The 25918-nt window shown below is 49.7% G+C and overlaps 1 protein-coding gene and 1 pseudogene across 3 annotated transcripts; one reads left to right on the top strand and one right to left on the bottom strand.

Annotated features, from left to right (window-relative positions):
- Window positions 1-992: 992 nt before the first annotated feature.
- On the bottom strand, window positions 993-14541 carry LOC101273482 (DNA dC->dU-editing enzyme APOBEC-3B-like). 3 transcript variants are annotated; one of them, XM_033405092.2, is made up of 9 exons: window positions 14359-14541; window positions 12884-13040; window positions 10706-10976; window positions 10366-10480; window positions 9900-9995; window positions 4825-4981; window positions 3849-4116; window positions 3450-3565; window positions 993-2750 (listed from the first exon to the last, which is right to left on the bottom strand). In XM_033405092.2, the coding sequence occupies exons 1-9, from the start codon at window positions 14436-14438 to the stop codon at window positions 2661-2663; spliced, it is 1350 nt and encodes a 449-aa protein (XP_033260983.1). In that variant the 5' UTR covers window positions 14439-14541; the 3' UTR covers window positions 993-2660. The 3 variants fall into 3 exon arrangements, with proteins under 3 accessions (XP_033260983.1, XP_033260984.1, XP_012392103.1); XM_033405093.2 differs by having other exon boundaries at window positions 12944-13040; XM_012536649.3 differs by lacking the exon at window positions 9900-9995 and having other exon boundaries at window positions 14359-14537.
- A 5220-nt stretch (window positions 14542-19761) lies between these two features.
- On the top strand, window positions 19762-22461 carry LOC105748498 (activating signal cointegrator 1 complex subunit 2-like; annotated as a pseudogene).
- Window positions 22462-25918: the final 3457 nt, after the last annotated feature.

Here is a 25918-nt window from a genome sequence, read left to right as displayed (position 1 = left end):
GATTGCTTTCTTAATTTCCTTCTCGGATTGTTCATTATTGGTGTAAAGAAATGCAACTGATTTTTGTATGTTGATTGGATTTAATACTTCTTATTGCTTTTTTAAGTGTAATATTTCCCCCTTTTCCATTTTTAGGTAATTGTTGTTAATATAGAGAAAAAGCTTTTATACATTAATTCTGACTTCAGCCCTCTTGTTTACCCTGCGTCTTTTCTCTTTTTTCTTTCCCTTTCAAATTCAAGTCTCGGGTTTGGAAGGTATAAAATCATCAACAATAACAGGAGAAAGTTTGTATCTTCTTTTCCAATGTTTACACAATTTCTGGAATTTCCTTGTCTTATTCCATTCCTTAGAACTCCAAGACAATGAGGAGTAAATGGTGACATGGTCCCAATTTAACTGAAATAATTTTAATATTTTGCCATTATAATTATATTTATTGCTTTTCTATAAAAATCATTTCATACACTTGAGCATTTTTAATTTCTATTTTACTTAGCATTTTAATGACGGCTGAATTCTATGAAGTTCTGTTCAGCATCTATTGATATGAACACATGGGTTTTTTAAAAAATTTATTTTTAATACAATTTTTAAAGGTTACTTCCCAGGGCTTCCCTAGTGGTGCAGTGGTTAAGAGTCCGCTTGCCGTGCAGGGGACACGGGTTCGTGCCCCAGTCCGGGAAGATCCCACATGCCGCAGAGCGGCTGGGCCCGTGAGCCATCTCCGCTGAGCCTGCGCGTCCGGAGCCTGTGCTCCACAACGGGAGAGGCCACAACAGTGAGAGGCCCGCGTACCGCAAAAAAAAAAAAAAAAAAAAAGTTACTTTCCATTTACAGTTATTACAAAATATTGGCTCTATTCCCCGTGTTGACAATACATCCTGGAGCCTATCTTACACCTCCCACTCCCCCACCCCTATATTGCCCCTCCCCCCTTCCCTCTCCCCACTGGTAACCACTAGTTTGTTTCTATAACTGTGAGTCTGCTTCTTTTTTTTTTTTTTTGCGGTACGCGGGCCTCTCACCGTTGTGGCCTCTCCCGTTGCGGAGCACAGGCTCCGGACGCGCAGGCTCAGCGGCCATGGCTCACGGGCCCAGCCGCTCCGCGGCATGTGGGATCTTCCCGGACCGGGGCACGAACCCGTGTCCCCTGCATCGGCAGGCGGACTCCCAACCACTGCGCCACCAGGGAAGCCCTCTTTTTTGTTTTATTCACTAGTTTGTTGTATTTTTTACATTCCACATATCAGTGAGATCGCACAGTATTTGTTTTGTCCCACTTATTTCACTTAGCATAATGTCCTCTAAGTCCATCCATGTTGCTGCAAAAGACAAAATTTTGTTCCTTTTTAGGGCTGAGTAATATTCCTTTGTATATATATACCACATCTTCTTTATCCATTCATCTGTTGATGGACACTTAGGTCGCTTCCATATCTTGGCAATTGTAAATAACACTACTATGAACATTGGAATGCATGTATCTTTTCAAATTAGTGTTCTTGTTTTTTTCCAGATATATACCCAGGAGTGGTATTGTTGGGTCATATGATAGTTCTATTTTTAGTTTCTTGGGAAACTTCCGTGCTCTTTTCCACAGTGGCTGCACCAATTTACATTCCCACCAACAGGGTAGAAGGGTTCCCTTTTCTCCACACCATCGCTAACGTTTGTTATTTGTGTTTTTCGATACTAGCCATTCTGATAGGTGTGAGGTGATATCTCATTGTGGTTTTGATTTTCATTTCCCTGATGATTAGCGATGTTGAGCATCTTTTCATGTGCCTGTTGGCCATCTGCATTTCCTCTTCGGAAAAATGTCTATTCAGTTTTTTTGCCCATTTTTATTTTATTTTATTTTTGTATAAAATTTTTTAATGTATTTCTGGTTGTGTTGGGTCTTCGTTGTGCGCAGGCTTTCTCTAGTTGCCGCCAGCAGGGGATACTGTTTGTTGCAGCGTGCGTGCTTCTCATTTTGGTGGCTTCTCTTGCTGCAGAGCACGGGCTCTAGGCACGTGGGCTTTAGTAGTCGCTGCATGCGGGCTTTCTCTGGTTGTGGCGAGTGGGGGCTACTCTTCGTTGTGGTGTGCGGGCTTCTCATTGCAGTGGCTTCTCACTGAAGTGGCTTCTCTTATTGCAGGGCACAGACTCAAGGTGTGCGGGCTTCATTAGTTATGGCACGCAGGCTCAGTAGTTGTGGCTCACGGGCTCTAGAGCACAGGCTCAGTAGTTGTGGCGCACGGGCTTAGTTGCTCCGCGGCATGTGGGACCTTCCCGGACCAGGGCTTGAACCCGTGTCGCCGGCATTGGCAGGTGGATTTTTAACCACTGCGCCACCAGGGATGTCCCTATACTAGGAATTCTTAAGTAAATTTTTCCTTAGAGCTGTAGTATGAAAGTTCTTTATACTCATCTTTTTATGAAGGAAAAACCTGATTCTCCTTTCAGAAAGTAACCCAAGTTTTACAGACTTTCAAATTATCTTTATTTTTTCAATTATAAAAATATTTACCCACTTAGAAAAGAAAGGAAAAAAGAAGAATGAAAGAGGAAAGAAAGGTCTCTGGACTTGGGCGAGGGTCAGGGGTGACCGTGGGGCTTGCTCCTTGCTCCTAAGAGCCAGCAGTTTATGAAGCAGTGAGATGCCCCAGGACCTGTCATCTTGAGTCACTTCTTAACGACGAAGGGGATGGGGATCCAAGTCTCAAGTCTCTGAAGGAATCCTCTAAATTATTCCAATTCGAGGGCTATTGAGAGAGAAATGAGAAAGCTTCGGTTGGCAGGAAACTGAGGGAGGAAGGGGAACAGAGGCGAGGCTGAAAATGCCGGGACAAGAAAAGAACTGGATCAAGGCAGGCCAGGGATGCCTTAAGAGAAACAGAAAGCTAACAAGAGTCTATGAAGAGGGGCTTCCCTGATGGTGCAGAGGTTGAGAATCCTCCTGCCAATGCAGGGGACACGGGTGTGAGCCCTGGTCCGGGACGATCCCACATGCCATGGAGCAACTAAGCCCGTGCGCCACAACTACTGAGCCTGCGCTCTAGAGCCTGTGAGCCACAACTACTGAGCCCGCGCGCCGAGAGCCCGTGCTCCGCAACAAGAGAAGCCACCGCAATGAGAAGCCCGCGCACCACAACAAAGAGTAGCCCCTGCTCGCCACAACTAGAGAAAGCCCGCGCGCAGCAACAAAGACCCAACGCAGCCAAAAATAAATAAGTAAAATAAAATGTATTTTAAAAAAAGTCTATGAAGAGAGAGAGAAGGAAGGAACTGGGAGCCCCTGGAAGAGGGGACCTAAAGGGGGTGTCATGAGAAAAGAGAAAGCAGTGGGGGGCAGTGGGGAGAGAGCAAGGAGAGGATTGACAGACAGAAGTGGGGCTGAAGCTGGGAAGGGGGTCGGCGGGGTGTGGAGAGGCCAGGGGCCTGCAGCGGGGAGAGCTTCTCACCGACAGGATCCTCTGGAGCCGACGGCTTATGCTCTCACTGTATTGCTCCAGCTTATCCCAGGACTCGAAGGGCATCCCCTGGTTATCCACAAATTCTTCCCAGCAGTCTTCAAACTCTGAGATGAGAGAGGGAAACTGAGTCAGGCCCCAAGGGCAGGGGAGCAGCAAGCTTGCACCAGCAGGGCCACCGTCCCTCCTTCCTTTCCCCTTCCTTCTCTTCCTCTCCCTGGAATTAGTCTGTCCCTGGAATTTCCCCTTCAGGTGGTATCACACCTTGGGTCTCAGCTGGGCCGCCATCCTTCCTGTCCAGCCTCCCCTCTCCCCCACTCCCACTCAGTGGCTTTCGCTCTTGGAACTGCAGATCCTCCCGTCCACTGACAGCTCTCTCTCTCTTCCTACCTGAGCGGGTCATGACAGCCACTGAGACCTGGGCTGCCTGTAGCTGCTGCAGCCCCCTCTGAAACACCTTGACCCAGTGGAAGTACAGGCGGGAGGCAAAGATCTGCAGGCTCAGGTTGTCCTGACCGTTGATGAAATCAACCAGTTCCCCGGCACAGGCAGCGCAGGGGCTCCACGTGACATAGCAGATGATTTTGTAGCGCTGGTTTGGGTCGAGATTCAGTGAGGTGATCTTGTCAATAAAGCGAATTTCTGCATGTCGCTGTTTCTGGAGAGGTTCTCAGAGAGACGGAAGGGTTGGTTAGAAGGCAGAGGCCAGAGGTCGCACACCGAGGGTGAAGCTCGGGACGAGGGCCTCTGTCCTGTGAACTTTCCAGTATATGAACTGCCTATAGCACAAGGAAAGAACCTCCTTCTTTCCTTCAATTATTCATTCCTTCACTCACTCACTCATCCATTAATTCCACACTCCCCAAGCACCTGTAACTTCATTGGAATCAGATCAGGGTCCCAGTGCCCAGAGGAGACGGGTTGTAGAACAGACACCCCCAGGGCACAGTCCTGAATACTCTGTGACCTGGCTTTAGGACATGTCCAGGAGGTTGTCTGGAGACGTTTGAACCTGAGGGTACCAGGGAGGTCAGGGAGGGAGGGAGAGGGGACGGGACAGGTAGGAAGATGGCAGAAAGGCAGAAGTGTGATGGAGATCTTGTAGGTGAGGTTAGGTGCTCAGTCCTCGGAAGAGCGCTTGGCTTCCCCGGAGTGGTGACTGAGCTGAGATCTGGAGGGTGAGGAAACATCAACTTCTCAAAGAGGGGTTAGGAGGTACATTCTGCTGGCGGGAAGGGCTTGTGTGGTGGCCCGCGGAAGGGAAAGAATGTGGAGAGCTGCAGGGAAGCGGGGTCACTCAGATTCTGCTTCCCTGCCTGGTGCGGTTGCCCCTGCTTGCCCTGTGCCCAGGGAACCCACGTGGCACCTTGTTTTGGAAGCAGCCTTTGTCAAGCGTGAAGCCGTCGAGCTGCTTCAGCTGGTAGCACAAATAGGTCTTCCTCCGGTAGCAGGGCTGTGGGACCCGGGGCTGGTTGCCAAACTGTTGTCTGAATATATTTGTTTTTAGCAGATTCATTGTGTTTCTGTGCAACAGGAAGGAGAAAACCAAAGATGCAGAGAGTGTTTTCTGGTGTCACCCAAGGCTCTGTCACATTCTGAACCGAGTTCCTTGGGCTCACCTAGGCCCCTAAGGGGAGGTAAGGGAGGGTCTCTTCCTTCTCTGTTGGCCAGGAGTACTGGGAGGGAGAGGGAAGAGGGCGAGCTCTCCCCCCTCACACATCACCACCCCTCCAGCCCATGCTAGAGGCCACTGCAGGCAGGACTCCTGGGCTGAGTGGGGGTGCCCCCACCCCGAGAATTGGACACGGCATGTCCTTCCTCGTCTCTCACATCTTTGTCTTGAGCCCCAGACCCCTCTGTTAAGGTCCCACAAGCACCTCAACCCCGTACCTAACGTCAGGACCCTTCTCTTTGGGGAGTGGGGAGGGGGATGGAAGTTAAAGAGCTTCCTTTAACACTGTGCTCTTGGCGGAGGTGTGTGTATCATAATTTTGTCTGTACAAAGAGCACAGAGGCATGTGAACAGGAAAAACTGTTGTCACCAAGGTAGTGTTGTGACAGAGCCTTTTGGCTCAAGGGCTCACCTAGCTTTTCTCCCCCTAATTATGACTGTACTCTGTAGAGTATTCCATTTTGTATCTTGCTTTCTTTTTCATTTAATGTCATGCTGCAAAGTGGCCCAGCCCATGTGGGGATGCAGAACCACCAGGTTGTTTTCAATAAGTGCTGTTGGCTCTGCACGGACAGCAGTAGGTGGATGTAACCAGGGGCCTTCCTGCCGGGCCCCAGAGAGGCGCATGAAGGCTCCCTCTGGCCGGCGCCGCACTGCACGCGGACACCCATGCCCAAGCAGATGCCAGTCTGAACGAGCTTGGGAGCTTCACGGCCCCAGCCCATTGCCCTCCTGGACACTCCACCCAAGGTGATGTCACTTGGTTGACCACCGAGTCAGACTCAGATGACCTCAGAGCCTCAAACTGGCATCTGGACACAGGAATCAAGCCAAGAGTGCCCTCACGGCCCAGACCACGGGACACAATACTTTGTTCCTGCAGGGCCAGAGGAGTCTCGCCATATTTCCAGCCAACTCATTGAAACACCACCAGTTCCACCAACGAAAAACCATTTCCGATATGTTATGCTAATTAACAAAGCCACAAACTTCATCAGTGGAAACCTATCTCTGACGTCCCTTGTGTTAATTAGTAAAACTTTAGATGGATTTGGGTAACGATTGCTGAAGAGACCATCTCTGGACTGTGGCCTTCGATTACTGGCCAATGACCTCACCTGAAGTTCATACTCCCCATGAGGGCAACTGGCCGCCCTCAGGGTAAGGATTAGAAGGGAAACCCCATTCAGAGCACACCTGAGACAACCACTGCCCCGTTTGCCCGGAGTCTTCCTGATTTTAGCCCTGAAGTTCCCATGTTCTGAGAAACTTCCCAGTCCTGGGGAAAGCCAGACACTCAAGGCTGAGATATTTCACATCTGAGACAAGAGGACTTATCTTCATAGCACAAACGTTGCACCTTGCCCTTGAATAGCTAAAACTGTAGGTACGATAGAAACAACTTGTAAGAAGTACTTGAAGACCAATTGAATTTTTTATACTTGGTAGTGTCTTCACGGGAAACGAGTTATCTTCTTGTCTTGGAGAGTTTTCCCTCCACAGAGGAGAAATGAGAATATTCTCTGCAAAATTGCGCCTTTAACATAAAATTTACAAAAACGCTTTTATAGCTGACTCCAAACGTTGTTTCACTCATCCTTGAACCTAAAGTCTAGGACTGAGGGTGCACGGAGAGCTTTAGGAAGACCCAGTGGCCATGCCTCTGGGATATGGCCAGGGACACAGAGAGACAGGCTGTGGCAGAGGTAGGGCTGGGAGGCCCGAGGCAAGAGAAGGAGCCAGAGAGGGAGAGAACCCAGGGCTGGGCGCGGAGCCCAAGGCAGCGAGGAGGACCAGCAGCCCCACCGGGCCCCTGCAGCCGGGCTCCAGCCTCCTCGGCAGACATGTCCCAGCTTGCCCTGGGCACTGGGATCTCTGGTTCCACCTGCCTGTCACAAGGCTGCGCTTGGCCTTGGGAAAGTCCCTTATCTGAGAGCGTTCCCCTACAGCTCTCGGAGCGGCAGATGCCCTTCCTGTCTGGGTAAGCCGAGGTGGGAGGCCCAGGGTGGTTTTTGTCTCTCAGACCCATCCTCTTTCCTCCTCCTGGGCTCTGGACTTACCTGATCCCAGGAGTCCAGATGCAGTCTCCTGGCCTAGGAAGGCTTGTCCAAGCCCAGCCCTTTGTCATAGGCACTCTGCCTCGATTTCCTCTCCCAGGACCCTTTTTTTAGGACAGCCCCCTATGTGAGAGCGACCTCCCAGGTCGTCTCAGCCGAGGCTCCACCTCCTTCCTGCTTTGGCACCAGGGGTGGGAGGGCCCTGGGGTGGTTTGCTTCCTTAGGCTCCGACCCACCTTCTCCTGGGCCCTCCCTCTTGGCAGAGGTCGGTCTCTGATGCAGCTGGACCCCTCTGTGCAGCAGGACCCGAGGTTATCACAAAGGGAAAGAGAAAGTAAAGATGCCAGAGAGAGGGGGATGGGACAGACCCTGGCGGAAGAGAGCAGGACAAAGGCCTGCCCCCACTGGGGGAGGGGTAGGCTGGAGCCCTCTCCATCCTACTCCTACTTGGCACTTAGCTTTTATGCAGTACCCTGACAAGACTCTGGGTAGGACGGAAAATGAGGGCTGGGGGTCAGTACTCCAGATCTTCATCTCCAGCCCTGTGCTGAGCAGATCCTGTGCACCGTCTACTACCCCCAGCTCCCCAGTAGCATCAAGTGGGGAGGAGCATTATCCTGACATTTTAGATGTGGTCCCAGCACAGAGAGGTTAAGACACTCTCTTGAGGTCACACAGCAAATAAATGGCAGAACTGGAAAGCTGTCCAGGAAGCCTAGCCTGGTTCCCTCCCCTTGCTTCCCCATTGTTCCATGAAAAGGAGTGGGGGAGGGAGCACAAGAGAAGGGGTAAGCTATCTGCTTACTTTGTCACGTGGCCACCAAGACCTCCAGATGAGAAAACAGCTCTGGGGAAAGTTGAAACCTAGTGAGGAGGTCTTAGAGCAGTCATGGCCACCTCCAGTCCAAACTGCACACAAATGTGATTCCCAAATTAACTTTTCCCAGCTTGTCATCCCACTGCTCCCCGCTGCCCGCCCTGCACACACCACCTTCTGCCCCACAGGCCCTGGTACGGCCTCGGGGGTAACAAGAGCTTGGGCAGGAGGTTAGAGGATCCACAGGAATGGTGTCCCCTTCACCCCCATCTGTCCTAATGCCCAGGGCCACAGCCAACAAAAGATTCTAGAATGAGCTGGATCCTTCTGGGAAGAGTGACCAGATTTTTTTTTTTTTTTTTTGCCACAGCACGTGGCACGCAGAGCTTGCCCAACCGGGGATTGAAACTGTGCCCCCTGTACTGGAAGCATGGAGTCTTAACCACTGGACCACCAGCGAAATCCAAAGAGTGATCAGATTTGTACACTGAAGTGTTGGTCAAACTCAGAGAGCTAAGTCACCCCTGGCCTGAGAGGCAGGAAAGATGGACAAGAAGGTTGAAACCCTTTGCTGGCCTTTCCCTAATGACAGCAATCCTACAGCCCCGGCTTGGAGATTCCTGTGAGCTACCTGAGATGGGCCAAAATGCAGGTGTGCCAGGAGAGGGACATTTTAAGCTGGCCACTGGGGCCCGTTTTAATGCCCGAGACAAGCAGGAGGTACGCCATCCCCAACCATGTCCCTCTGTGCCTTCCTCCTTGAAGGAAACACCGACAGGGAGAGAGCATCAAGGCAGAAGAGCCGAAGCAACCAGAGACACCCTGGATTCTGCCCAAGACCTCCAGGCAGCAGTGCAAACAGGAAGGGAGAATAAAGGGACAGGTGTCTGCTGCCACTGACAATTCCCACCCAGACGGCCAAGATCAGTGGGACCCCAGACCTTCTCCACGAGGACTTTAAGGACAGATTCCAAACCAACAGCTTCCCCCTTGCTGTTCCTTCCTCTGCATCTGCCTGCCCAGAATCCCACCTCACCAGGTTCTTACTCCCTTTTGGCCCTGCCACAATCCTGGCCACCCTTTCTGGAACCTCCACTGAGTTCCTCCCCGGTGCGTTCACGTGGCAGCTGGCTCTGTGGACAAAGGGCCAGACGCTCGCTTCCTGATCTACCTCGAGCAACTGAGCTGTGGCCTCTGACCTGACTCTTGGCAGTCCTTCCACTTTCTATTCCGCTTTTTGAAAAAGCTCCAATAATCTCAATCCTCACATCCCCAATGCTACTTTTTTTTTTCTAAAAACGTATTTAAATGTAAACATAACCATTCTTTTTTCTTCCTTTTGCTCATTCTCCGTCACCACCCCCAGAGCTTCGTCTCTGGCAGCAATCTGGGAATGGGATGAGGGATGAGCAGAGTGAGGACAGGGTGTGATGATGACAAAGTGAAGGTGGGGTGGCGGTGGGGTTCTAGGGACACCGAGGTCTGGAATGGAAGCAGAGGAGTCAGGGTCAAGGGGGCATAACCCGGAGAGAGACACACAGGACAAGGATCCTGCTCTCACTGCACCTGCTCAGCTCAAAAAAGCCTTTGGCCATCGTATGGGCTGAACCGTGTCCCTGCAAATCCATATGCTGAAATCCCAACCTCCAGTTTCTCAGAACGTGACTATACTTGAGATAGGGCCTTTAAAGAGGTGATTGTGTTAAGAGGAAGCTCTTAGGGTGACCCTTAGTCCAATCTGACTGATGTCCTTATGAGAAGAGGAAATTGGGACACACAGAGGGACACCAGGGGCTCCCCAGGGGTCATGCACAGAAGAAAGACCATCTGAGGATAGAGCGAGAAGGCAGCTGTCTGCAGCCCAGGAGGAAGGGTGCAGGAGAAGCCCAACCTACCGACTCCTTGATCTTGGACTTCTAGCCTCCATATCCGTGAGAAAGTAAACACCTGTTGTTAAGTCACCCAGTCTGTGGCGTTTCGTTGCGGATATCCTAGCAAATGAATGCCATCATTCCCATCAAGGAGCCTCGTTCTCTGATAAGTCAAGTCTGTCTTCAAGGATGTTTCTCAAATCTCATTTTCACACTTATTCATGCCCATTTATGTTCAGTTTAATAACAAGGTTTGGTCAATGTGTGAGATGGGAGGAGGTGGGGCTCCCTCGCTGGGGGAGAGGGAGATCTCACGGGGGCGTAGGGGGAGACGCTGGGGGAAGAAAGGAGAGAGGAGCTGAGGGAGGGCAGGGGCAGCCCAAGGGCAGTGGCCCTCTGGGGCCAGGGAGGAGAGGAAGCTGAGAAGGAAGGTGGAAGGTACTCGGAGATAAGGAGGAGGTGGGGGGAGGAAGGCTAAGGAAGCCCTCACCCGAGAATTTCATGAAGCTTTGCCACCAGGAACTGATAATTTTTACGCAGTTTCTTCCAAGGCTTGAAGGGCATTCCCTGATTGTACACAAAGTTTTTCCAACAGTATTTAAAGTCTGAGATAAAGAGGAGAGAAAGCCATCAGGTCCGGGCCCTGGGAGGCCTTTCTCGGCTGACCATCCTGTGCCCTGCCCCCTCCTGCCCCCTCCCTGCCGTGTGCCCTCAGTCCTGCCTCGTTTCCCAGGTTCTCCGCCCGCTCACTCTCCCGGGCGGGTCTTCTAGGTCCGCCCCCATCCCTCCCACCGCCCCGCCCTCCAGCCCCCAGCCCCCTCTGCTCTCACCTCGGAAGGACATGATGCGCACCCAGGCCCTCTGGTGGCGCAGTATGCGCAGCCCGTGCTGGTAATCTGGTTTCCAGAAGTAGTAGAGGCGGGCGGCGAAGATGCTCAGCCTCACGTTCCTGTTCTCCTTCAGGAACGCAACCACCTGCTCTGCACATGACAAGCAGGGGCTCCAGGATAAGAACCAGGTGATGCGGTACTGCTCGTGAGAGGACAGCTTCTTAGCGCGAAACCAAGAGAGGAAGCAGAGTTCCACATGGCAGGGATAGACCTGGGAGAGATGGAGGCGGAAAGGGGGCGTTTTTGGCCGCCAGAGCAGGCAGTGAGGCTGGGCTAGGGAGCTGGGGAGGAGGGGTAAGGGGGGTGGGCATCCCAGGGGCAGGTTGTTCATGAGCTATCCCTTCTTTCCATCTCTCCCCTCCCTTCTTTTCTTCTTTAGTCATCGACTTCCCTCATTCATCGACTCACCCATTCATTCTAACATCCATCTTCCCATTCATTCATTCTACAAGTAACCTGAGTGCCTGCTTTGGTCCAGGCCCTGTGGGGTCCAGGCTTGGTCCCTAGGTGCTGTCTGCTGGGAGGCCCACAGAGTTGCCCTGTCCGTCGGCAGAAACACCAGCCACACATGTCTACAGAGCACGTGAGGTGCGGCTCGTCTGAAGGGAGGTGTGTGGCAAGTGTAAAAATACACAGTTCATTTCAGTGACTTCGTATGAAGAGAAAAGAATGTAAACTGTCTCATGAAGAAGTTTTATATTAGTTATATATTAGAAAATACATCTAATTGAAATAATAGATTAGGTATACAGTCAGTCCTCTGTATAGGAGAGTTGCTCATCTGCAGATTCAACCTATTGAAATTATTCAGGAAAAAAAAAAATTCCAGAAAGTTCCAAAACGCAAAACTTGAATTTGCCAGGCTGGCAACTACTTACATAACATCCACATTGTATTTACAACTATTTACATAGCATTTACATTGTATCAGGTATTATAAGTAAACTAGAGATGATCTAAAGTCTATGGGAGGATGTGGGTAGGTCATATACAAATGCGATGCCATCTTACATGAGGGGTTTAGCATCTTCAGATTTTGGTGTTCGTGGGGGTCCTGGAACCAACCTCCCCATCCCCATATCTAGGGATGACTGTGTCGTCTAACACAGCGTCAATATTAATTTCATCAGTTTCTCTTAACTTTTTGAACACTGGGTAGTAGAAAGAGTGAGATGACACCTGTGACTCAGATTAGGTTTTGATGGGATAATACCGCTACAGTGCACACCCCCTCCCCGCCCCTTCCGCACACAGGTTCTGAAAAGGCTGCCCTCTGGGTGGAGGAGGGCAGGCAGGTGGGGGGACATTTCGCCAAGCCCGATGACAAACTCAGAGACCCACCACCAGCAGACTCGCTAAACAAGGCTTTGTGGGATTAAGTCAACCGCCATCGCGTCTCCGGTTCCAGGACTTAAGAAAATGTGTGGGAAGATGCATCCGCCACTGAGAACCCCCAAAAGGCGTTGGACTTATTACCATTTTTTCCACATCCTCTACTGGCGTATGTGAGCCTGTGTAACACCTCTGACGTGAGGGACACCATTTGGGGGCTAAAATTTCATCCCATTTTTGAAACAGGCACCAGATTTGAACTATTACACTGGGCAAGGGCATAGGACAGAGCCTGTCACTGCTATATCCGCATTCTTTTTTATTGGGTGGGTGGGGGCTGGGTGCGGGCGAAATGCGGGATCTTAGTTCCCAGCGCCCCCTGCATTGGGAGCACCCAGTCTTAACCACTGGACCGCCAGGGAAGTCCCCATATCCGCATTCTTGATTAAAAACTGGACACACTGCAAAAGGGATTTTCCTAGTATCTGACATAATATACTCTGAAAACCAATGAATTGCAATTGTAATTATATCTCCCAATCATAATATTGGGAAAACAACTTGTGCTAGCATCCTAAACCTTCCGCAATTTGCCAATGCCCGCCCCCGCCTCCGTCCCGGCTTTTTTCCCTGTGGCGAGACACAGCGCAGGCTGCACCTGAACCTGTGCTCCCCGCATTGCAATTCTAAGGCACCAGATAAATGCTTTTGTGTCTCTCGGCTGCGCCTCTTTTCTGGGTCAACACTTAGCTCCCTCCTGCGATGAGAGTGTCCTGGGGCTCATACCCAGTTTTGAAAGACCCCCCAGTCGGAGAAGTCAGGTGAGCAGTGCTTCAGTCTTTCCACCTGGTAGCAGAGGTAGGTGCAGTTCCGCCCACTGGCAAATCTCAGGTTGCGAAAGTGGAAGGAGAAGGTTTGGCGATCTAACCGCTCCACTGGGTGTCTGGGGCAAAAGAGAGAAAAGGGAAAATGCAGAGAGCGGCCCCTGGAGTTACTCCTGGCTGGTCTCTCCAGAGCGTAGCCCCCTGGACGCCCTAGGCGCTGGGCCTCCCAGCAGCCCGCCTGGGCCTTGAGAATTTCCTGCGCCTTTCCAGGCAGGAAGGCTCGGGGAGAGGGAGAGGAGAGGGTGCTGGGACAGCAGGGATGGGTGATGTTCTCCCACAGGGGCCCTGGCTCTGCTACTTCCAATAGCACATCCCGCCACCTCCACTCCGGTTTTCCTGCCCACCCATCCCCCAAATCATTAGAAAAATAAAAAAGAGTAACGAAAACCTCTCCACTCCAAAATCAGAGGCTTTAACATTTCAGTTCAATTCCTTCCTGACTTTTCACTTGCGCATATTTGTTTTGTGTTTTAATGTCGGATTAACACCTAAAGTCACAGGCTTGGGCTATGGTTACAAGTGCTTTCTGTATCTGAACTCAAATGCTGCGGCAGCCATGCCCATTTTATAGAGGAGGAAGCGGGGATGCAGAGGGGGACGAGTAGCCTGCCTAAGTCACAGAGCTGTAAGTGATAGAGCTGGGTCCCCTGACCAGGCCAGGCCATTTCCAGCTCTTCCATTATGTGACCTTGCGGCTGTGTGAAGTCTTGGGTGTGGCTTTCTTTCCTACTTAATTTTAAAATAGGAGCGTTTCTCCTGATCTTTCCTCCAGATCCATTAGAGCTGTTAGTGGTACAGTTATAAACGTGAAGCGTGGTCACCTAGGGTGTGGCCAGGTTTGTGAACAGTGTGCATTTATTTTCCTGCTCAGAGTTGAGATATCCTTGGAAGAGATGATTTATCTTCTTGCCTCAGAGAACTCTTCTCACACTGTGTTTACGATGGTGTAAATACTATAGAAAACTGATCAGAGTGCTTTAAAAAAAGTCACCAGCTGCGTCAATCATCCTTTCGCCAAATTCTAAGCGTTAACAGAGCACAGATACTTCCGACCAATAGAGGGTGCAGCCCCGCACAGGCAGGGAGGGGATGGCCTAGCCCGACAGACTTTCAGACTGAGAGCTGGGCCACGAGGACCCTCAGAGCTGGGTGGAGGTTTGGGAGGGGCCAGCTCAGAAACAATAGTGGGGGCACCCCCAGAACAGGGCAAAGACCCCAGATGGGAGTGGGCCCTGCAGAGAAGGCACCCAGAGAGGGAAAGGAACAAGGCCGGGACTGCAGGGACTGCGGGGGGGAAAAGCAGGCCAAGGACAGAGGCGCAGCCCTAGCGAGGGCTGGAGATGGGGTCCAGCGGGACAGAGCAGGCAGCAGCGGTACCTGATCCGGGGCCTCTGGCTGCAGCCTCCTTTGCTGGCTAGTCCCATCCCTGCCCTTTGTCTCGGGTGCTGGGGCTCCATTTCCTCTCCCAGGGCTCTTGTGTAGAAAACCCCCTTATCTGTGAGCGACCTCCCAGGCCGTCTCAGCCGAGGCTCCACCTCCTTCCTGCTTTGGCACCAGGGGTGGGAGGGCCCTGGGGTGGTTTGCTTCCTTAGGCTCCGACCCACCTTCTCCTGGGCCCTCCCTCTTGGCAGAGGTCGGTCTCTGATGGAGCTGGACCCCTCTGTGCAGCAGGACCCGAGGTTATTGCAAAGGGAAAGAGAAAGTAAAGATGCCAGAGAGAGGGGGATGGGACAGACCCTGGCGGAAGAGAGCAGGACAAAGGCTTGCTCCCATTGGGGGAGGGGCGGGCTGGAGCCCTCTCCACCCCACGCCTGCACCCAGCCCAAATCTGCACCTGGCTCTACACTCGCCTGTTGAATGAATGGAGACAATGAGAAAGTATGGACCTTGGATCAGGACTCCTTATTTTCTCCTGGCACAGCCAGAAGTGAGGGGACAGATGTGCTTTGAATTCCTACTTCTGTGCTCGGTCCTCGGCAAGAGTCCCTTCAGCCTTCGCGTGGCAGAGAGAGGGCACACTTGCACGAAGGCTCTCTTTATAAGGACACTAATCCCCTCATGGGGGTCCCATCCTCATGACCTCATCCAAACCCCATCACCCAAAGGCCCCACCTCCAAATTCCATCACACTGGGGGTTAGGGCTGCAACAGAGTAGAACAAACCTGACTTCGTATTGAATCTATTCCTTTACCTCTAACCCTTGTGCTCTGTTGCCTGTGCTTAGTCATGCTGGCTCCGCAGCTTTATAAAAGAATGTTGCCTAGAATCTCCCATGGATTCAGGCTCTGGGTCCCACTCTTTAGAGCAGGGGTGGCAAATTATGGCCCCAGGCTAACCACCTGATTTTTTGTAAATAAAATTTTATTGGGACTCAAGAAAGAAAGAGGAAGTCAGGGAGTTCCCTGGCGATCTAATGATTAGGGTTTGGCACTTCCATTGCTGTGGCCCGGGTTCAATGCCTGGTCAGGGAACTGAGATTCCCACAAGCCTTGTGGTATGGCCAAAAAAAAAAAAGGGAAGCAGAATCAATCAATAAATGTTACTTCAAACACACACACACATGCACACACACACCACACACACACACAAGAATGTTGCCTAGAGCCTGGAATATAGCTGATAGCCCATTCTCTAGCCTCTGACCTTTAAAGACACACTTTTCCATTCAGATAGAGATAAAAAGTTGCAGAACAGGGGCTTCCCTGGTGGTGCAATGGTTGAGAGTCCGCCTGCCGATGTAGGGGACACGGGTTCGTGCCCCGGTCCGGGAAGATCCCACATGCCGCGGAGCCGCTGGGCCCGTGAGCCATGGCCGCTGAGCCTGCACGTCCGCAACGGGAGAGGCCACAACAGTGAGAGGGAAAAAAAAAAAAAGTCGCAGGACAGAAAATAACAATTATCTTGTTGGAGGTTTATGGGAACATTGTGACCAGACCTACCTGGACAGCTGCAAGAACAAAAGATTCCTGCAATGACCAGCCACACCCCCTCCCCTTTTATTTATTTATTTAACTTATGCTCAGTATTTAATGGTAATTTAAATGTAAGTGCAATAAAAAGTGAAAGCCTGAAAAAAAAGAATTCCATTGTGTATATTTACATAATAATGTATGTTATCAATCACTTCAGGAGCAGATTTAAGTTGTAATCACTCACATCCTTGAGCTAGATCCTAATCCTATATCTTTACATCCTAAGTCTTTGAGCACCTACTTCATTGTTTCTCTTTTGTTCTCAATGTCCTGTCTAGGGAATACTTTTTTTTTTTTTTTTTTTTTTTTTTGGCAGTAGGCTCCGGACGCGCAGGCGCAGTGGCCATGGTTCATGGGCCCAGCCGCTCCGCGGCATGTGGGATCCTCCCAGACCGGGGCACGAACCCGTGTCCCCTGCATCGGCAGGCAAACTCTCAACCACTGCACCACCAGGGAAGCCCTAGGGAATCCTTTGAAACCCATACCCTTAACCACAGTATTAAGATCCTCCAATAAGCAGGGATTAGATGTGTAAGAGAATTTGGAGGGAAACACCTCTAAGGGAACAATGGGGAGGGAGCCAGAGCAAAGGGGAGAGCTGGTGATGGTAAAGGAGCGGGCAAGCAAGGAAGTTTCAATAGAAAGCATGTTGGAGTGCAATGCAGTTAAGAGCATTTTCTCTAGGTCAGTGGGGAAACCTCAAGCCAAAGTTACCTGTCAGAGGAGTTTCGTGTCTCACAGCAACAGGCCTGCCATACCCCCCATCTCCTCAGTCAGTGGCTGGGAGCAGCCTGGAGGAAATGTGGTGGATTCATAACGCAGCAGTCCGAGCTGTCAGGATTATGCTTGGAGATCTGAGATGCACGTTCTCATGGCTGCCACAAACACCATCTGTGCTGTACAAAAACTTGGTACTATTCATTCATTGATTCCTGACACATCGAGGGCACAAATAGAGTACCATGTGGTGCTTACATCCTAGTAATTGGCCTCAGTTTGAGTGGATCATCACAAATAATTTTTTAGAAATTAGAAACAGAAATAGATTTCCAGACTCTTGAGGAAGATCTTCAAGGTATGGCTTCATTATCTTGTTTGAAATTATTTTTCAGGTTCTAAGTTAAATTCAAAGCTAAATACTAAATGGGGTTTGAGTTCTTCCTCACTGCGTAGACCCAGTCCTGTATTCATATCACTTGATGCAGATAATCTGGGGGAGTTTTACATAATAAATTAAAGTCTAGAACCTGAAACAGTAACTGTCATTTTTAAAAAATATTTGAGAGCGAGAACACCCCCTCCCCTTTTAGTATTAAAGAAGCCTGAATTCTAACTTGGGTAAGATGGTTCTTTGGGACACTAGTCCACCATCTTCTCGGTCTGCTGGCTTTCCAAATAAAGTCACTATTCTTTGCCCCAACACCTCATCTCTCAATTTATTGGCATGTCCTGTGGCGAGCAGTACAAGTTTGGACTCGGTAACAGGGCTTCAGCATACAAATTTGCACACAAATGTTCATTGTGCACAGGTGGCACAGACCTTTAGCCCATAGCAGGCCGTGCCCAACAGGATTCCTTTGGTTGCCTCCTGGACAAGGATGATTTATCACTGCTCTCAGTAGCGCAGGTGCTGCCTCACACCCGGAGCTGAAACTGGTGCATATGCCTTTCCAGAAGTCGTGTTCACTGCTACCTCACGGGAGGCCCGGAATGTGGGTAATTTTAGCTGGGCTGTTGCTGCCCTTAGCAGGATCTAGATCTCCTAGTGGAAATAAAAGAACATGCTTGGCACTCACTGCCAAGTTGCTTTCTAAAGCTCTTGTGCGAACAGACACCTCCAGGAGAAATAAAAAGTGTTACCATTTCCCATATCTTCACCAATACTGGTATTATGAGACCTCTCAGTTCCCAACCTTCTGGAATGTGAAAAGCTATCTCATTGAGGTTTTATTTTATACTTTCCTGATTTCTAGTGAGGCCAAGTGTCTTTTCTTTCTTTTCTTTTCTTTTTTTTTAAATATATTTATTTATTTACTTATTTGGCTGCACTGGGTTTTAGTTGCGGCAATGGGATCTTCGCTGCCACGTGCAGGATCTTCGCTGTGGCATGCGGGATCTTTTAGTTGCAGCATGCGGTCTCTTAGTTGTGGCATGCACGTGGGATCTAGTTCCCTGACCAGGGATCAAACCCGGGCCCCCTGCATTGGGAGCTCAGAGTCTTAACCACTGGACCACCAGGGAAGTCCCCCAAGTGTCTTTTCATATTTTTCTGTCCCTTCCATTTTCTTCTTTTATAGAATTGTTGGCTCCATCCTTTGTATATTTTTCTAGTAGGAAGTTTTCTTTCCTTATTGCTTTATAAGAATTTTTTGATATTCTGCGTAGTAATCCTTTGTCAGTTATATACATCTCAAATACTCTCTTCCAATCTGTGATAAGGCTCTTAGTTTAAGAAGTCTTTCCATGTGTAGCTGTTTTAATTTTTAATGTTTTCAAATGTAACCATTTTTCCATGTACTTGTTTGATATAACATAGATAATTAATTTTTAATTTTGTATATGGAAAGCCAATATAAGAACAACTTAATGAATATCTATCCATGTCCTCCTGTCCTATGTGTAATGATGCAAACTTATTTAATGTGTGTGTGTGTGTTTAGGCTGTCTCTGAATTCTCTCATCTGCTCCATTGTCTAAGCCTGTGCGACTACCATATTGTTCTCCTTATGTCTTTCTAGTACTCTTAATATCTGATATGGAGATCCATCTTGCCTTCTTACTCTTTGAAATTGTATTGACCCCTTATAGATCCATATGAATTTATGGACAAAACTTTTCATGTTCCATGAAAAATCCCAGTATCAATGGGGAAGGATAGACATATTTGTGGCATTGAATCTTTCCATCCATTAACATGGTATGTACCTCAATTTATCCAGGTCTTCTTTGATGTTTTCCATAAGTCTTATACTTTTTCATAAAGATCTTACACATTTTGTCAGGTTTATTTCTAGTAAACTTTTTTGGCGATATTGTAGACTTCATCTACCTTTATACTTTTGTTTGTTGCCAGTATCTGGTAACACGATTAATTTTTCTAAATTGAACTTGGATCTAACCCAACCTTGCTAAGAACTTGCTTACTATTTCTAGTAGTTTCTGTTCTTTTCCAATCCCTGAAGCTCTTATTTCTAATTGTGGTCCTGGGACACTGGCTTGGACCACTGTACGGCACTGAGCAGCCGCAGTCATAAGGGGCATGCTGTGTCCTTCCAGTTTAAAGAAAATTCTTTTTTTTTTTTTGGCTGCTGCCATGCGGCATGTGGGCTCCTTATTTCTCTGACCAGGGATCAAACCCACGCGCCCTGCAGTGGAAGCGCGGAGTCTTAATCACTGGACCACCAGGGAAGTCCCAAGAAAATTCTTCTAAGACAGGGAAATAAAAATTACAAGTCCTGGGCTTCCCTGGTGGCGCACTGGTTGAGAATCCACCTGCCGATGCAGGGGACGCGGGTTCGTGCCCCGGTCCGGGAGGATCCCACATGCCGCGGAGCGGCTGGGCCCGTGAGCCATGGCCGCTGAGCCTGCGCGTCCGGAGCCTGTGCTCCGCAATGGGAGAGGCCACAGCAGTGAGAGGCCCGCGTACCGCAAAAAAAAAAAAAAAAAAAAAATTACAAGTCCTGTATTCTTTAAGGCTTCCTTGGCTTGAATATTTGTTTGCTAACTGTTTAATTATGATTTTTTGCATCTATGTTTATAAATAAATATGGCTATAATTTTTCTTTCTCATGTTCTTTGTATTCAGTTTTAAAATCAAGATTATTGGGGACCCCGGAAGTGCCGGCGCTGTGGGAGCTGTCACCGTGGACCATGGCGGCGGCGGCGGCAGTACAGCACCGGCAGTGGAGCCGCCGGGGAGGGTCAATGCAGCACAGTGCCAGCTCTGCCCCTGGACCAACTCCAGATCACCCGCAAGGACCTGAAGACAGGCAAGCTGAGGACTTCACCAGCGCTGACCTGGAAGTGGGTGGACTGTGGTTGACAATCGCTGAGACGCAGCCCGGCCTTCTTCCTGTTATCACAACCACCACCACCACCACCACCACCACCACCACCCCGCGGAGAAAGCAGCCCTTATGTAGTCAGAGGAGAAAACTGAGCTCATCTTCTCTTCTTGGTGAACAAACACCCTGAGCAGAAGGCAGACCGGTATCTTGCGTTGTACAAACCGCCCCCTAAAGACAACATTCCCACCCTAGTGGAGGAGTACTTGGAACGCACCACCTTCGTAGCCAATGACCTCGACTGGCTCCTGGCCCTGCCTCACGATAAATTCTTTTGCCAGGTTGTCTTCGACGAGACCCTGCAGAAGTGCCTGGACTCCTACCTGCACTGTGTCCCCCGAAAGTTCGACCAGCGGGTGGCCTCAGCCCCTGAGGCCGTTGACATGGAGAAGCACCTCCGCCGAAGTGTTTTTCTCGCCTTCCTTCGCGTGTCCACTCGCAAGGAATCCAAAGATCACTTCATTTCCCCCTCTGCTTTTGGATAAATCCTCTACAACAACTTCCAGTTTGACATCCCAAAGATCCTGGACCTCTGCTCTTTGGAAAAGGCAACTCCCCGCTGCTGCAGAAGATGATAGGAAACATCTTTATCCAGCAGCCAATTTACTATAATGACCTGGATGTAAGCATGCCCACCATCCTTCAGGTCTTCAGCAATATCCCCCAGCACTGTGGTTTGCAAGGGGACGGGGCCTGCACCACACCCCAGAAGCTTGAGGAGAGGGGCCGGCTGACCCCCGGTGACATGCCTCTCCTGGAATTAAAGGACATCGCTCTCTACCTTTGTGATACCTGCACCACACTCTGGGCCTTTCCAGATATCTTCCCTTTGGCTTGCCCAACCTTCCAGAAACACGACTTCTGTTACAGGCCAGCTTCCTTTTACAAAATAGCAATTCCCAAACTGGAGTCTGCAATTAAGAAGAGGAGGCTTGAAGATAGCAAGCTGCTAGGTGACCTGTGGCAGAGGCTCTCTCATTCCAGGAAGAAGCTACTGGAGATTTTTCACATCCTCCTGAAGCAGATCTGCCTTCTCCCAGTCCTAGAAAGCAGCTGTGACAACATTCAGGGCTTCACTGAAGAGTTCCTTCAGATCTTCAGCTCCTTGCTGCAGGAGAAGAGGTTTCTCTGACACTATGATGCACTCTTCCCTGTGGCCGATGACGTCAGCCTGTTGCAGCAGTCCTCGGCCTTGGATGAGACTTGGACCGCCTACAACCTCCAGGCAGTCGAGACTGCATGGGAAGGGGTGGACCGAAGGAAAGCCACCGATGCCAAAGACCCACCGGTGGCTGAGAATCCTAACGGGGTCCTGGAGGCGGTAGAGGCGGTCAGCAGACCGTCATCGCTTCCCCAGAACTCGGAGGAAGAGGAGTGCCTGGGGGCAGCGGCTGCTCCAGGCCCCGCCGCGTGCGGCGTGGAGCTGGACTCACTCATCTCCCAGGTGAAGGACCTGCTGCCAGACCTCGGCGAGGGCTTCATCGTGGCCTGCCTGGAGCACTACAGCTATGACGCGGCGCAGGTGATCAACAACATTCTGGAGGGGCGGCTGGCCCCTGCCCTCGGCCAGCTGGACCGCAGCCTAGACAGACAGGTGAAGCCAGACCCGGCGCCCCTGCTGACGTCTCGTCACAACATCTCCCAGAATGTTGAGTTGGACGTGTTCAGCAGGGACTCAGTGGACCTGAGCCGGGTACACAAGGGCAGGAGGAAGGCAGCCGCAGGCCCTTCACCATCCCTCAGGTGCTGAGAACCAAAGTGCACCACCCCTCAGGTGCGGAGAACCAAAGAGGAGGACGAGGACCCCAAGCCCGACCATCTTGTGCAGGACCCTGCAGTGCTGTGGGAAAAAGCAGAAGCCAGGTGCATGGCCTTCCTGGTCAGGAAGGGGTACCGGCATCACAGCTCAGCGGCAGTGGCTGGCAGCCCCCGGGGCCACGGGCAGAGCTGGGAGACAACACAGGAGCGCAGGAAGAAAGAAGCCAGCAAGCCACACGAGCCAACCACAACCGGAGAGCCATGGCTGACCGCAAAAGAAGCTAAGGCAGGATTCCAACCTGAGGCCGCTGCGCCAGGGCCAGCCGGACCTGCCAGGCTGAGGTACCATAGCCTGGGGCTTCCTCGCCAGTTGGCCCCCTGCCAGGCCATAAGTTCAAGTCCACCCCTCGACAGCCTCAACTTCGCAGCCCCTGAGAAGGCCGCCTTGTCGTCTGCCAGCCAGCCGTGAGCGCCTTCCTGCAGAACACACAGTGCCTTTATCCACAGCGGAGGAACCGTGCGGCCAGCACGCAGGTGCAAGGGACGGGGTTGGAGCCCCAAGGCCAGTCCCCAAACCTCGTGCAGCCGGACACCACATCCCTTTCTCCCTGGACGGCAAGGAAATCTGTGTATTCAAAAACAAAAACAAAAAACACACAAAAGCCCTGCAAATAAAGTTTTTGACCCTTTCAAAAAAAAAAAATCAAGATTATTGTAACTGCCCAAAATCAATTAGAGGAGGTTTACGTTTTTCCTATTTCTTGAGAAACTTTAGTTCTGATCCTTATACGGTTGATTGAACTCAGCATAAAACCTCCTGGGCTGGTAACATGATATGGTTGTTTATGTGGACATTTTAACTAATAATTGCATTTCTTTAATGATTTAGGGTTAATGCATATGTTCTATTTCTTTTTTTTTTTTTAATAAATCTATCCATCTATCTATCTATCTATTTATTTATTTATTTTGGCTGCGTTGGGTCTTTGTTGCTGCGTGCAGACTTTCCCTAGTCGTGGTGAGCGGCCGCTACTCTTCATTGCGGTGCGCAGGCTTCTCACTGCTGTGGCTTCTCTTGTTGGGGAGCACGGGCTCTAGGTGCGCGGGCTTCAGTAGCTGTGGTGCACAGACTTAGTTGCTCTGCGGCATGTGGGATCTTCCCGGACCAGGGCTCGAACCCATGTCCCCTGCATTGGCAGGCTGGGATTCTTAACCACTGAGCCACCAGGGAAGTCCCTGTTCTATTTCTTTTGGTATCATTGCTATTTTTTTTTCTAGAAAGTTGTTCTTTCTGCCTAATTTTTCAGATTTATTGGCATAAGTGTGTTCACAGTATTCTCTTCTGACTTTTTACACCTCTATAAAGGTATGGAGACTTTTTACAGTGTCTATAGTTATGATCCCATTTTATTCATAATGTATTTTTGCTTTCTCTTTTTTTGCAGAGATCTTTCAGCTTCATCTGCTCCAAAGTACTAGGTTTCGACGTTAATCCTTTTGCTATTCCCTTTTCTTGACCTGACCACTTAAGCTTCAAATATCCATTTTTTTCTTTTCTAATACATGCATACGACACAAATTTTCTCTTAAGTACTGTTTTAGCTATATTCCACAAATTTGCTTTCTATTGTTTTAAATAATCAATAAGTTCTAAATATGCCCAGTTTCCACTACAATTTTGTCTTTAACACATGAATTATCTATCGATGTGGTGGTCTAGGTGAAAGCAGGGATCTGACTCAAATCCTGATGACTTAGCTTGAACCCACTGGAAATCAATATCCAACTGTCTGTGGATACGAGGATCAATCAGGGCTCAGCCTTCATCATATCCCCAAGAAACAGATACATCTCACACAAAGCAGAAAGAACATTAAAATTTTACTAATATTCTTGGAAAGATGAAGGAGGAGAGTAACACTTCAGGGATGCATTAGTCAGGGTTCAACCACGAGTCGAGCATCTACGATATATACATTTCATATAAGGACTTCTCTTTTTTCCAGCTTTATTGCGGTATAATTCACAAATACAATTGTATTTATTTATAATATACAACATGATGACTTGATATACATTGTAAAATGATGACTACAATCAAGTTAACACATCTGTCACCTCACAGAGTCAACTTTTGAATGGTAAGAACTCTTAAGATCTACTCTTAGCAAATTTCAAGTCTCCAATACAGTACTTTTTTTTTTTTTTTTTTTGTGGTACGCGGGCCTCTCACTGTTGTGGCCTCTCCCGTTGCGGAGCACAGGCTCCGGACGCACAGGCTCAGCGGCCATGGCTCACGCGCCCAGCCACTCCGCGGCATGTGGGATCTTCCCGGACCGGGGCACGAACCCGTGTCCCCTGCATCGGCAGGCGGACTCTCAACCACTGCGCCACCAGGGAAGCCCCCTTTTTAAAAAAATTTTATTTAATTAATCAATTTATTTATTTTTGGCTGTGTTGGGTCTTCATTGCTGAGCGTGGGCTTTCTCTAGTTGTGGCGAGCAGGGGCTACTCTTTGTTGCGGTGCGTGGGCTTCTCACTGCGGTGGCTTCTCTTGTTGCAGAGCACGGGCTTTAGGTACATGGGCTTCAGTAGTTGTGGTACGTGGGCTCATTAGTTGTGGCTCACGGGCTCTAGAGCACAGGCTCAGTAGTTGTGGCACATGGGCTTAGTTGCTCCGCGGCATGTGGGATCTTCCTGGACCAGGGCTTGAACCCATGTCCCCTGCATTGGCAGGTGGATTCTTAACCACCGCGCCACCAGGGAAGTCCTGTTGATGAACACTGGTTGTTTCCATATCTTGGCCATTGTGAATAACGGTGCACTGAACATGGGACGTATCACAAAGCGATCTCTCTCTCTGACATACTGATTTCATTTCCTTCTGATATATACCCAGAGGTAGGATTACTGGATCACACGGTGCATATAAGGGTTTCTTACAGGACTCTGACTTTCTGCAGTTGTGGGGGCTAGTTAAGCAGTCTCCGTCAAGTGTTGTCTTATGTCTGATGCTGATGTCTGCAAGAAAGTATTTGGGAAGGAAGATGGATGTAAAGTGTGGGAGAGTAAGAATAAGCTGGAACCCTCAGGACAAGCTGTGGAGCACACGAGGGTAGACAGAAACGCATACAATCATTCTTGCCTCTGACTTTAGTGGTCTGGGTGTCCTGCTGAGGCCCTTCCTCTGGGAGCTAAAGATGCAGTACGCTGCTGGAGGGGGATGTGGGGAAACTCCTGGAAGCTGCAGGCCCAGCTGCTGCCTCACACCAGGGTGGTGAGTTGGGACAGCACACCAACAACACTTGAGCACCTAGAAAAGGTGCCGGGGGCCTGGTCCAAAACTACTGGGAAGGGAACTCTGGAAAACGTCGTTCGGCCTGGCCAAGCTCACACATTACAAAGCTACCACAAGGGGGCGGGATGCTGAGAATGTGGTTGGGATGGCATGGAATCTATAGGATTGACATTTTAACGTTAGTGAGCCCTCAGATCCACGAACATGGTACATCTCTCTATGTATTTAGGTCTTCTTTACCTTCTCTTAGTGGTGTTTTCAGTGTATGGGTCTTACACATCTTTTCCGAGATGATGTTTAATGCTCTGTTTTCAGAGACAGATTTCTAGTAATAGATCAGCAAACACTTCTATACTGCTTATTATGGGTCAGGCACTCTTCATAATACACGTAGATATAAATATAAACAAACTCACTTGAACCTTACAACCACCTATGAGGAAGTTCTACTACTGTCTCCATTTTACACTATAGGACTGAAGCACAGAGGGGCTAAGTAACTTGCCAGGTGTCATAATCCAGCAGGTGGTGGAGAGGGGATCGGAACTCAGGCAGCTGGCTCCAGAGCCCCTACTCCCACCATTACGCTATGCTACTTGGTAGTAGCTAGCAAGGTTCACACAAGAGTCCAACAGCACAGAAAACAAGACTGATGCTCTGAATGGAAGATACAATCTTATGTTCAGACTTGTTGAACTAGTTCTTTGAACTACTTCTATGACACGGCAAGGTCTCTCTCTCACAACTGCTGTGCGGGGGAGGGGTGTTTTCACCTCTGTCTTATATTATTCTGTATTTATCAAGATGAGCAATTTTTTTAGAACAAGTCCATGGAACTTCATCT

Source organism: Orcinus orca, chromosome 11, assembly GCF_937001465.1.
Source record: "Orcinus orca chromosome 11, mOrcOrc1.1, whole genome shotgun sequence".
NCBI classification, from domain to species: Eukaryota; Metazoa; Chordata; class Mammalia; order Artiodactyla; family Delphinidae; genus Orcinus; species Orcinus orca.
This window is presented reverse-complemented; position numbering and strand designations above follow the sequence as displayed.